The 12,103-nt window shown below is 41.5% G+C and overlaps 1 protein-coding gene across 1 annotated transcript in view; it reads left to right on the top strand.

Annotated features, from left to right (window-relative positions):
* The window catches only part of LOC106606155 (CUB and sushi domain-containing protein 3), a 540,034-nt gene that overhangs the window by 424,376 nt on the left and 103,555 nt on the right, over positions 1–12,103 (top strand). The window contains exons 54-57 of the mRNA XM_082975995.1: positions 277–450; positions 5,016–5,189; positions 9,454–9,639; positions 10,512–10,685. Coding sequence (XP_082832121.1) covers positions 277–450; positions 5,016–5,189; positions 9,454–9,639; positions 10,512–10,685 — 708 coding nt within the window. The remainder of the gene's footprint in view (positions 1–276; positions 451–5,015; positions 5,190–9,453; positions 9,640–10,511; positions 10,686–12,103) is intronic.

Raw genomic sequence — 12,103 nt, 5'->3', positions numbered from 1 at the left:
GGATACATAGAGGATATGTAGACTACTTTACTTCTCCTTTCTTGGATGTCTGACGGTACATGACTGTGTCTGAAGTGACTCCATATTCCCTATACAAAGCACTGCTTTTGACTAGAGTAGTGGACTTCATAAGAAACTAATAAACAGGATGCCATTTCAGACTTGCCCCATGTGTTTAACTTTGCACGTCGTAGTAAATATAGTTGTAAAAGTGACTATATGCTAAATACATTTGATTGATTGATTGATTGATTGATTGCCCCCGCCCCCCCCCAGCTGGTCACTGTGGTATCCCGGAGCAGATTGTGAATGGCCAGGCGATAGGGGAGAACTTTGGTTACAGAGACACCGTGGTCTACCAGTGTAACCCAGGCTTCAGACTCATAGGATCCTCAGTACGCATCTGCCAGCAAGACCACCTCTGGTCCGGACAGCTGCCGCTTTGTGTCTGTAAGTGTTCACCTCGACTCGACTGGTCTGTACATGTTGTTATATCTACTCTACTGGTCTGTACATGCTGTTATATCTACTGGTCTGTACATGTTGTTATATCTATCCTACTGGTCTGTACATGTTGTTATATCTACTGGTCTGTACATGTTGTTATATCTACCCTACTGGTCTGTACATGTTGTTATATCTACCCTACTGGTCTGTACATGTTGTTATATCTATCCTACTGGTCTGTACATGTTGTTATATCTATCCTACTGGTCTGTACATGTTGTTATATCTACTGGTCTGTACATGTTGTTATATCTACCCTACTGGTCTGTACATGTTGTTATATCTATCCTACTGGTCTGTACATGTTGTTATATCTACCCTACTGGTCTGTACATGTTGTTATATCTACCCTACTGGTCTGTACATGTTGTTATATCTATCCTACTGGTCTGTACATGTTGTTATATCTATCCTACTGGTCTGTACATGTTGTTATATCTACCCTACTGGTCTGTACATGTTGTTATATCTACTGGTCTGTACATGTTGTTATATCTATCCTACTGGTCTGTACATGTTGTTATATCTACCCTACTGGTCTGTACATGTTGTTATATCTATCCTACTGGTCTGTACATGTTGTTATATCTACCCTACTGGTCTGTACATGTTGTTATATCTATCCTACTGGTCTGTACATGTTGTTATATCTATCCTACTGGTCTGTACATGTTGTTATATCTACCCTACTGGTCTGTACATGCTGTTATATCTATCCTACTGGTCTGTACATGTTGTTATATCTACCCTACTGGTCTGTACATGTTGTTATATCTACTGGTCTGTACATGTTGTTATATCTACCCTACTGGTCTGTACATGTTGTTATATCTACCCTACTGGTCTGTACATGCTGTTATATCTATCCTACTGGTCTGTACATGTTGTTATATCTATCCTACTGGTCTGAACATGTTGTTATATCTACTGGTCTGTACATGTTGTTATATCTACTGGTCTGTACATGCTGTTATATCTACCCTACTGGTCTGTACATGTTGTTATATCTACCCTACTGGTCTGTACATGTTGTTATATCTATCCTACTGGTCTGTACATGTTGTTATATCTACTGGTCTGTACATGTTGTTATATCTACTGGTCTGTACATGTTGTTATATCTACCCTACTGGTCTGTACATGTTGTTATATCTATCCTACTGGTCTGTACATGTTGTTATATCTACCCTACTGGTCTGTACATGCTGTTATATCTATCCTACTGGTCTGTACATGTTGTTATATCTACCCTACTGGTCTGTACATGTTGTTATATCTACTGGTCTGTACATGTTGTTATATCTATCCTACTGGTCTGTACATGTTGTTATATCTATCCTACTGGTCTGTACATGTTGTTATATCTACCCTACTGGTCTGTACATGTTGTTATATCTACCCTACTGGTCTGTACATGTTGTTATATCTATCCTACTGGTCTGTACATGCTGTTATATCGACCCTACTGGTCTGTACATGTTGTTATATCTACTGGTCTGTACATGTTGTTATATCTATCCTACTGGTCTGTACATGCTGTTATATCTACCCTACTGGTCTGTACATGTTGTTATATCTACCCTACTGGTCTGTACATGTTGTTATATCTATCCTACTGGTCTGTACATGCTGTTATATCTATCCTACTGGTCTGTACATGTTGTTATATCTATCCTACTGGTCTGTACATGTTGTTATATCTATCCTACTGGTCTGTACATGTTGTTATATCTACCCTACTGGTCTGTACATGCTGTTATATCTACCCTACTGGTCTGTACATGTTGTTATATCTATCCTACTGGTCTGTACATGTTGTTATATCTACCCTACTGGTCTGTACATGTTGTTATATCTATCCTACTGGTCTGTACATGTTGTTATATCTATCCTACTGGTCTGTACATGCTGTTATATCTACCCTACTGGTCTGTACATGTTGTTATATCTATCCTACTGGTCTGTACATGTTGTTATATTGACCCTACTGGTCTGTACATGCTGTTATATCTATCCTACTGGTCTGTACATGTTGTTATATCTACTGGTCTGTACATGTTGTTATATCTACTGGTCTGTACATGTTGTTATATCTACCCTACTGGTCTGTGCATGCTGTTATATCTATCCTACTGGTCTGTACATGTTGTTATATCTATCCTACTGGTCTGTACATGCTGTTATATCTATCCTACTGGTCTGTACATGTTGTTATATTGACCCTACTGGTCTGTACATGCTGTTATATCTATCCTACTGGTCTGTACATGTTGTTATATCTATCCTACTGGTCTGTACATGTTGTTATATCTATCCTACTGGTCTGTACATGTTGTTATATCTACCCTACTGGTCTGTACATGTTGTTATATCTACCCTACTGGTCTGTACATGTTGTTATATCTATCCTACTGGTCTGTACATGTTGTTATATCTATCCTACTGGTCTGTACATGTTGTTATATCTATCCTACTGGTCTGTACATGTTGTTATATCGACCCTACTGGTCTGTACATGTTGTTATATCTACCCTACTGGTCTGTACATGTTGTTATATCTATCCTACTGGTCTGTACATGTTGTTATATCTACTGGTCTGTACATGTTGTTATATCTACCCTACTGGTCTGTACATGTTGTTATATCTACTGGTCTGTACATGCTGTTATATCTACCCTACTGGTCTGTACATGTTGTTATATCTATCCTACTGGTCTGTACATGTTGTTATATCTACCCTACTGGTCTGTACATGTTGTTATATCTACTCTACTGGTCTGTACATGTTGTTATATCTATCCTACTGGTCTGTACATGTTGTTATATCTACCCTACTGGTCTGTACATGTTGTTATATCTACTGGTCTGTACATGTTGTTATATCTACCCTACTGGTCTGTACATGTTGTTATATCTACTGGTCTGTACATGTTGTTATATCTACCCTACTGGTCTGTACATGTTGTTATATCTACCCTACTGGTCTGTACATGTTGTTATATCTATCCTACTGGTCTGTACATGTTGTTATATCTACCCTACTGGTCTGTACATGTTGTTATATCTATCCTACTGGTCTGTACATGTTGTTATATCTACCCTACTGGTCTGTACATGCTGTTATATCTATCCTACTGGTCTGTACATGTTGTTATATCTACTGGTCTGTACATGTTGTTATATCTACCCTACTGGTCTGTACATGTTGTTATATCTATCCTACTGGTCTGTACATGTTGTTATATCTACCCTACCCAGCCAACATGACTCCACCCCAACCCCACCCAGCCAACATGACTCCACCCCAACCCCACCCAGTCAATATGACTCCACCCCCAACCCCACCCAGACAACATGACTCCACCCTCAACCACCCATAATAGTCCCCTAACCCCACCCAGCCAACATGACCCCACCCCCAACCCCACCCAGCCAACATGACTCCACCCTCAACCTCCCATCATAGTCCCCTAACCCCACCCAGCCAACATGACTCCACCCCAACCCCACCTAGCCAAGATGACTCCACCCTCAACCTCCCATCATAGTCCCCTAACCCCACCCAGCCAACATGACTCCACCCCCAACCCCACCCAGCCAACATGACTCCACCCTCAACCTCCCATCATAGTCCCCCAACCAGATGGCATGACTCCACCCCCAACCCCACCCAGATGGCATGACTCCACCCCCAACCCCACCCAGTTGGCGTGACTCCACCCCCAACCCCACCCAGAGGGCATGACTCCACCCCCAACCCCTCCCAGCCAACATGTATCTAATGAAAAGGCACAGCAACGGTGCCAAAAACATGAGTAGACGTGTTTACTTTCCTTAATGCTATATACAAAATACGGGTGCCCACAAGGGACATCCTGAATCTACTGATATTGATGTGCAGGTTTGTTTACAGTTGAATTGGAGTGTACAGTGTGCTTACTGCTGCTCTGTCAACAAATCTCTCTTCTTGACTTACGGAGGATTCTTCTTCACTGCGACCATTATTCTAGTCCGTTTTCTATCATTTTCATCTTCATCAGAATATAGAACGTGATCTCTCTGGGTGTTCCAAGGTTAATAGAATGGTAATGATATGGATGATGATGATGCGTTGCATATTGATCAGCTGTATTGAGCTCCTGTCCCCCTTTTACTGTGCTGCAGGCATAGAAATAGAATGACTAGAATGGGTGAACCCCCCCCCCCCCCCTTTTGAATCAGGGATATTCAATTCTTACCCTATGAGTTCCGGAGTAATTCAGTTTTTTTCTGCTTCGAACTGAAAATGAATTGCAACCCACCTGGTGTCTCAGATCTAAAGCAGTCCTCTATTGGAGGGGCTGAGTAATAGAACAAATCAGTGAAACTGGCTTGGAGGTGCAGATTAGACCAAGGTAATTTCACTAGAACACCGATGGGGATACTCAATATGGCTCGTCATTTCCATAATTTTTTTTTTTTTAACGATTTCTATTATTTCCAGTAATTGTAATTTTTATGTGTGCAGCAATCACATGTGGCCATCCAGGCAGTCCCATCTATGGGAGAACTACAGGGGATGGATTCAACTACAACGATGTGGTCAGCTTCTTCTGTAACCAAGGCTACGTACTGGAGGGAGTGTCCAGAGCCCAGTGCCAGGCGAGCCGCCAGTGGAGTCAACAGCCGCCTACATGTAGAGGTGGGTAGCAGGCAGTGGGTACAGACACACACTCCAACATACTCACACACACAGGCACACGCACACACACATACACACACACGCACACGCACGCACGCACTCACACACACACACACGCACTCACACACACACACACACTCACACACATACACACAGACACACACACACACACACTCACCCATGCACGTGTGGAGGCATGCACTCACTCACTCACACTCGTTCGCACACACGCACACAGGCACACACGCACGCATACACACACACGCACTCACACACACACGCACTCTCACACACACACATACACACACACACACACACACACACACACACACATGCACGTGTGGAGGCATGCACTCACTCACTCACGCTCGTACACACACACACACACACACACACACACACACACACACACACACACACACACACACACCTCAAATCAAATGTTATTTGTCACGTGCTTACACAATGCTTACTTACGAGCCCTTAACCAACAATTGCAGAGTTTTATAAAAGTTAGTAAGAAACATTTGCTTAATAAACTAAAGGAAAAATAATAACACAATAAAATAACAAAAATTAGGCTTTTTACAAGGAGGACAAACTAAGCAGTAAAGTGTCTGAATATTTACATGAATGTCATATTTCAGTTTGCTAAAATAAAAAAATAAAAAATATTTGTTTTTGCTTTGTAATTATGGGGGTTATTGTGTGTAGATTGATGAGGAACAAAAACAATTTAATCAATTTTAGAATAAGGCTGTTAACGAAATGTGGAAGGAGTAAAGAGTGGAAGGAGTGTGGAAATAGATAATAGCCAGTAACAGCAGTATACTGTAGGTAGGGGTAAAGGATAGATAATAGACAGTAACAGCAGTATACTGTAGGTAGGGGTAAAGGATAGATAATAGACAGTAACAGCAGTATACTGTAGGTAGGGGTAAAGGATAGATAATAGACAGTAACAGCAGTATACTGTAGGTAGGGGTAAAGGATAGATAATAGACAGTAACAGCAGTATACTGTAGGTAGGGGTAAAGGATAGATAATAGACAGTAACAGCAGTATACTGTAGGTAGGGGTAAAGGATAGATAATAGACAGTAACAGCAGTATACTGTAGGTAGGGGTAAAGGATAGATAATAGACAGTAACAGCAGTATACTATAGGTAGGGGTAAAGGATAGATAATAGACAGTAACAGCAGTATACTGTAGGTAGGGGTAAAGGATAGATAATAGACAGTAGCAGCAGTATACTGTAGGTAGGGGTAAAGGATAGATAATAGACAGTAACAGCAGTATACTGTAGGTAGGGGTAAAGGATAGATAATAGACAGTAACAGCAGTATACTGTAGGTAGGGGTAAAGGATAGATAATAGACAGTAACAGCAGTATACTGTAGGTAGGGGTAAAGGATAGATAATAGACAGTAACAGCAGTATATGTGAAGAGTGTGAAAGTGTGTGTGTGTTTTATGTGTATGTGTGTGTGTGTGTGTGTGTGTGTGTGTGTGTGTGTGTGAGTGTGAGTAGAGCCTGTGCAAGATAAGGGGGTCAATGTAAATAGTCCTGGTAGGGACTCAGGGCCTTCCTCTGACACCGCCTGGTATAGAGGTCCTGGATGGCAGGAAGCTTGGCCCCAGTGATGTACTGGGCCGTTCGCACTACCCTCTGCAGCGCCTTGCAGTCGGAAGCCGAGTAGTTGCCATACCAAACGGTGATGAAACCATGTCAGGATGCTCTCGTTGGTGCAACTGTAGAACTTTTTGAGGATCTGAGGACCCATGCCAAGTCTTTTCAGCCTCCTGAGTGGGAAGAGACGTTGTCGTGCCCTCCTCACGACTGTCTTGGTGTGTTTGGACCATGATAGGTTCTTAGTGATGTGGACACCAAGGAACTTGAAGCTCTCGACCCGCTCCACTGCAGCCCCGTCAATGTGAATGGGGGCGTGCTCGGTCCTCGTTTTCCCGTAGTCCACAATCATCTCCTTTGTCTTGCTCACGTTGAGGGAGAGGTTGATGTCCTGGCACCACACGGCCAGGTCTCTGACCTCCTCCCTATAGGCTCATCTCATTGTCGTCTGTGATCAGGCCTACCACCGTCGTGTTGGCAAACTTTTTTAATTTTTTATTTCATTTAACTTTTATTTAACCAGGAATGTCAGTTAAGAACAAATTCTTATTTACAGTGACATTTTAGGAACAGTGGGTTAACTGCCTTGTTCAGAGGCAGAACGACAGATTTCAACCTTGTCAGTTCGGGGATTCGATCTAGCAACCTTTCGGTTACTGGCCCAACACTCTAACCGCTAGGCTACCTGCCACCCCAACATAATGAAGGTGTTGGAGTCGCGGGTGAACAGGGAGTACAGAAGGGGACTAAACACGCACTGCGGGGCCCCCGTGTTGAGGGTCAGCATGGCCCCCTTACCACCTGAGGGCGGCCCATCAGGAAGTCCAGGATCCAGTTGCAGAGGGAGGTGTTTAGTCCCAGGGTCCATAGCTTAGTGATGAGCTTTGAGGGCACTATGGTGTTGAACACTGAGCTGTAGTCAATGAATAGCATTCTCACATAGGTGTTCCTTTTGTCCAGGTGGGAAAGGGTAGTGTGGAGTGCAATAGAGATTGTGTCATCTGTGGATCTGTTGGGGCGGTATGTGAATTGGAGTGGGTCCAGGGTCTCTGGGATGATGGTGTTGATGTGAGACATGACCCGCCTTTCAAAGCGTGTCATTGGCTACAGAAACATCAGAGCACAGACGTCTGACAGTAAATCTCTGGAAAATAAATGAGTCATTTTAAGCATCATTAGTATTTAAAATACTTAATAATATAGCACGGGTACATCAAGTGCAGATAAGCTATTCACAGTATAAACAGGAGCAGGCTGCAATTTGTGTCATTTCAGCGATTTTATTATTAACTGGCAATTGAACACAGACGACACTTGACAGATAACACAGATAGCACTTTCTAATGACTAGCTCAGCCAGATGGAATATACTGTAGTGGATGAGCTTCCCACAGTTAGATCTATGGTTAGACCATGGTTGATAGGAAAATATATATGTTCATTAGGGAAGTTGTAGCCTGGTCCCAGATCGGTTTGTGCTTTCTAGGAGTAGTCAAGACAGTGCAAACGGATCTGAGACCAGGCTAGGAGGGAAATATTGACATAGTTTTGACAATAGTTGATATTGATACAGTAGTTTTGACAATAGTTGATATTGATACAGTAGTTTTGACAGTAGTTGTTATTGATACAATAGTTGATATTGATACAATAGTTTTGACAGTAGTTGATATTGATACAATAGTTTTGACAGTAGTTGATATTGATACAATAGTTTTGACAGTAGTTGATATTGATACAGTAGTTTTGACAATAGTTGATATTGATACAGTAGTTTTGACAATAGTTGATATTGATACAATAGTTTTGACAATAGTTGATATTGATACAATAGTTTTGACAATAGTTGATATTGATACAATAGTTTTGACAATAGTTGATATTGATACAATAGTTTTGACAGTAGTTGTTATTGATACAATAGTTGATATTGATACAATAGTTTTGACAGTAGTTGATATTGATACAATAGTTTTGACAGTAGTTGATATTGATACAATAGTTTTGACAGTAGTTGATATTGATACAGTAGTTTTGACAATAGTTGATATTGATACAGTAGTTTTGACAGTAGTTGTTATTGATACAATAGTTGATATTGATACAATAGTTTTGACAGTAGTTGATATTGATACAATAGTTTTGACAGTAGTTGATATTGATACAATAGTTGATATTGATACAATAGTTTTGACAGTAGTTGATATTGATACAATAGTTTTGACAATAGTTGATATTGATACAATAGTTTTGACAATAGTTGATATTGATACAATAGTTTTGACAGTAGTTGATATTGATACAGTAGTTTTGACAGTAGTTGATATTGATACAATAGTTGATATTGATACAATAGTTTTGACAATAGTTGATATTGATACAGTAGTTTTGACAATAGTTGATATTGATACAATAGTTTTGACAGTAGTTGATATTGATACAGTAGTTTTGACAGTAGTTGATATTGATACAATAGTTTTGACAATAGTTGTTATTGATAGTCGTTTTGACAATAGTTGATATTGATAGTCGTTTTGACAGTAGTTATTAATTCATACCTTAGTTTTGACCAATAGTTATCATTGTATTAACAATGATATAATGCTAATAATTCTGTGTTTTATTTCCCTCCAGTGGTGAACTGCACAGACCCAGGCATCCCAGCTAACTCTATCAGGGAGAGTAAGATAGAGCACGGTAACTTCACGCTGGGCAGTGTGGTGTTCTACACCTGTAACCCTGGATACTACTTGTTTGGTTCCTCTGCGCTGACCTGTCAACCTATTGGCCACTGGGACAAACCTCTACCTGAATGTCTTGGTACGTTGTCTGTTTTCTCTTCACAACTTGTTCTAGCTACAGATGTAGGATCTTAATTTGATCACTGTTTTGTTGCTGAGGAAATGCAGATGAGTTTCGTGATTTACATAAATTCACTGAAAACCGGCTCTGTCACACGGTTGTATTAACAGTATTCCACTTTTCATGTGACCACGTTTGACCCCCCCCCCCCTCGATCAATCAACATGATGGACTAAACATTCAAATCCTGTTGCTGCAGGATTATTTTGCTGCCACAATACAGGTCAAATTAAGATCCTACATCTGTACCACACACCCACAGCTACTGAGGTGCTGGAGGAGACTAGAGAGAAAAAGGCAGCCTAGTCACACCAAGGGTTGATCCACAGTTCACATGTATTGTGCAATAGTACTTATCATTAGCTCTCCACTATCTACCTGTTGTTCTTTCTAGCCATGTGTTTTATCCTTACTGAACTTGATTTGTATAGGTTACAAATGTGTGTAACCAATGTCTGTCTAAATGCTAATGACCTAATAAGGGCTGACTGTAATGGTTATACTGACCTACAGTATCTCTTTAAAAAAAAGTTAGAACCCTTTCCACAGAGGGTTCTACATGGAACCCAAAAGAGTTCTACCTGGAACCAAAAGGGATTCTCCTATGATGACAGCCAAAGAACCCTTTTGGAACCCTTTTTATTCTAAGAGTGTTGTGTTAATGATGACTACATCCCAAATGGCACCCCATTCCCTATATAGGGGCAATAGGGCTGTAGTTAAAAGTAGTGCACTACATAAGGAATAGGGTGCCATTTGGGACGTAAACAATGTCAATGAGCCATAAAAAGCTGACTGTTGGCTATGGGGAATGTTATTGTGTCTTACAGAGGAGGACTGTGGAAACCCTGGCTCTCCTCCCTACGGTACCATGGTTGGGGAAAAGTTCTCGTTTGGCTCCACGGTGCAGTACTCCTGTTCAGGGGACAGAGAGCTGATTGGAGAGTCATCACTCACCTGTCAAATCAATGGACACTGGAGCGGCCCCATACCTCACTGTTCAGGTAAGGACCCATACCTCACTGTTCAGGTAAGGACCCATACCTCACTGTTCAGGTAAGGACCCATACCTCACTGTTCAGGTAAGGACAATTACCTCACTGTTCAGGTAAGGACAATTACCTCACTGTTCAGGTAAGGACCCATACCTCACTGTTCAGGTAAGGACCATTACCTCACTGTTCAGGGAAGAACCCATACCTCACTGTTCAGGGAAGAACCCATACCTCACTGTTCAGGGAAGAACCCATACCTCACTGTTCAGGGAAGAACCCATACCTCACTGTTCAGGGAAGAACCCATACCTCACTGTTCAGGGAAGGACCATTACCTCACTGTTCAGGGAAGGACCCATACCTCACTGTTCAGGGAAGGACCCATACCTCACTGTTCAGGGAAGAACCCATACCTCACTGTTCAGGGAAGAACCATTACCTCACTGTTCAGGGAAGAACCCATACCTCACTGTTCAGGGAAGAATCCATACCTCACTGTTCAGGGAAGAACCATTACCTCACTGTTCAGGGAAGAACCCATACCTCACTGTTCAGGGAAGAACCCAACCTCACTGTTCAGGGAAGAACCATTACCTACCTCACTGTTCAGGGAAGAACCCATACCTCACTGTTCAGGGAAGGACCCATTACCTCACTGTTCAGGGAAGAACCCATACCTCACTGTTCAGGGAAGGACCCATACCTCACTGTTCAGGGAAGGACCCATACCTCACTGTTCAGGGAAGGACCCATACCTCACTGTTCAGGGAAGAACCCATACCTCACTGTTCAGGGAAGGACCATTACCTCACTGTTCAGGGAAGAACCATTACCTCACTGTTCAGGGAAGGACCATTACCTCACTGTTCAGGGAAGAACCATTACCTCACTGTTCATATTTATTTGATTTATATGTTCTATGATCAGCTTCTCCAGGTTGTCATGGAGACTGTTTATGAAGCGAGTCTCCGCTGGGTTGTTTTCCGCCAGACCTTTAGCAGCATACTGCTCACGTATGGTTAGCATAGCCTACTGTTTTAATATCATTACATGAACTTTAGGAAGTTTAAAACAACACATTTACATCTTGTTTTCAAAGTTTTATTTCAAAGTTTGCTCTACGCTGTTCACTAATTGGAAGTTATTTATATTTACATGTGTGTCTGGGATGGGTCTGACGCTTAAGAGGATATGAACGATGCTGAATGGGCGTAAACAAATAAGAGCTCTCTAGGAAGTGTGAAAATCTCAGCAAAATCTTTCGAAGAGCATTTTCTCACACTTGTCTCTGAAGTGGGATAACAAGTCTATCAAATTTCAAAACTTAAACTTTCCCATGTTTCCTCCAACTACATTTTATGAAAAATAATTTTGAACCGCTGAGTCTGTACTTTCATAAAATGTAAAAAATAAGCAAATCACTTACA

This window comes from Salmo salar, chromosome 05 (assembly GCF_965601325.2).
Source record: "Salmo salar chromosome 05, fSalSal1, whole genome shotgun sequence".
Taxonomy (NCBI): domain Eukaryota; kingdom Metazoa; phylum Chordata; class Actinopteri; order Salmoniformes; family Salmonidae; genus Salmo; species Salmo salar.
The sequence above is the reverse complement of the archived record's forward strand: the minus strand, read 5'-3'. Positions and strand labels throughout refer to the sequence as shown.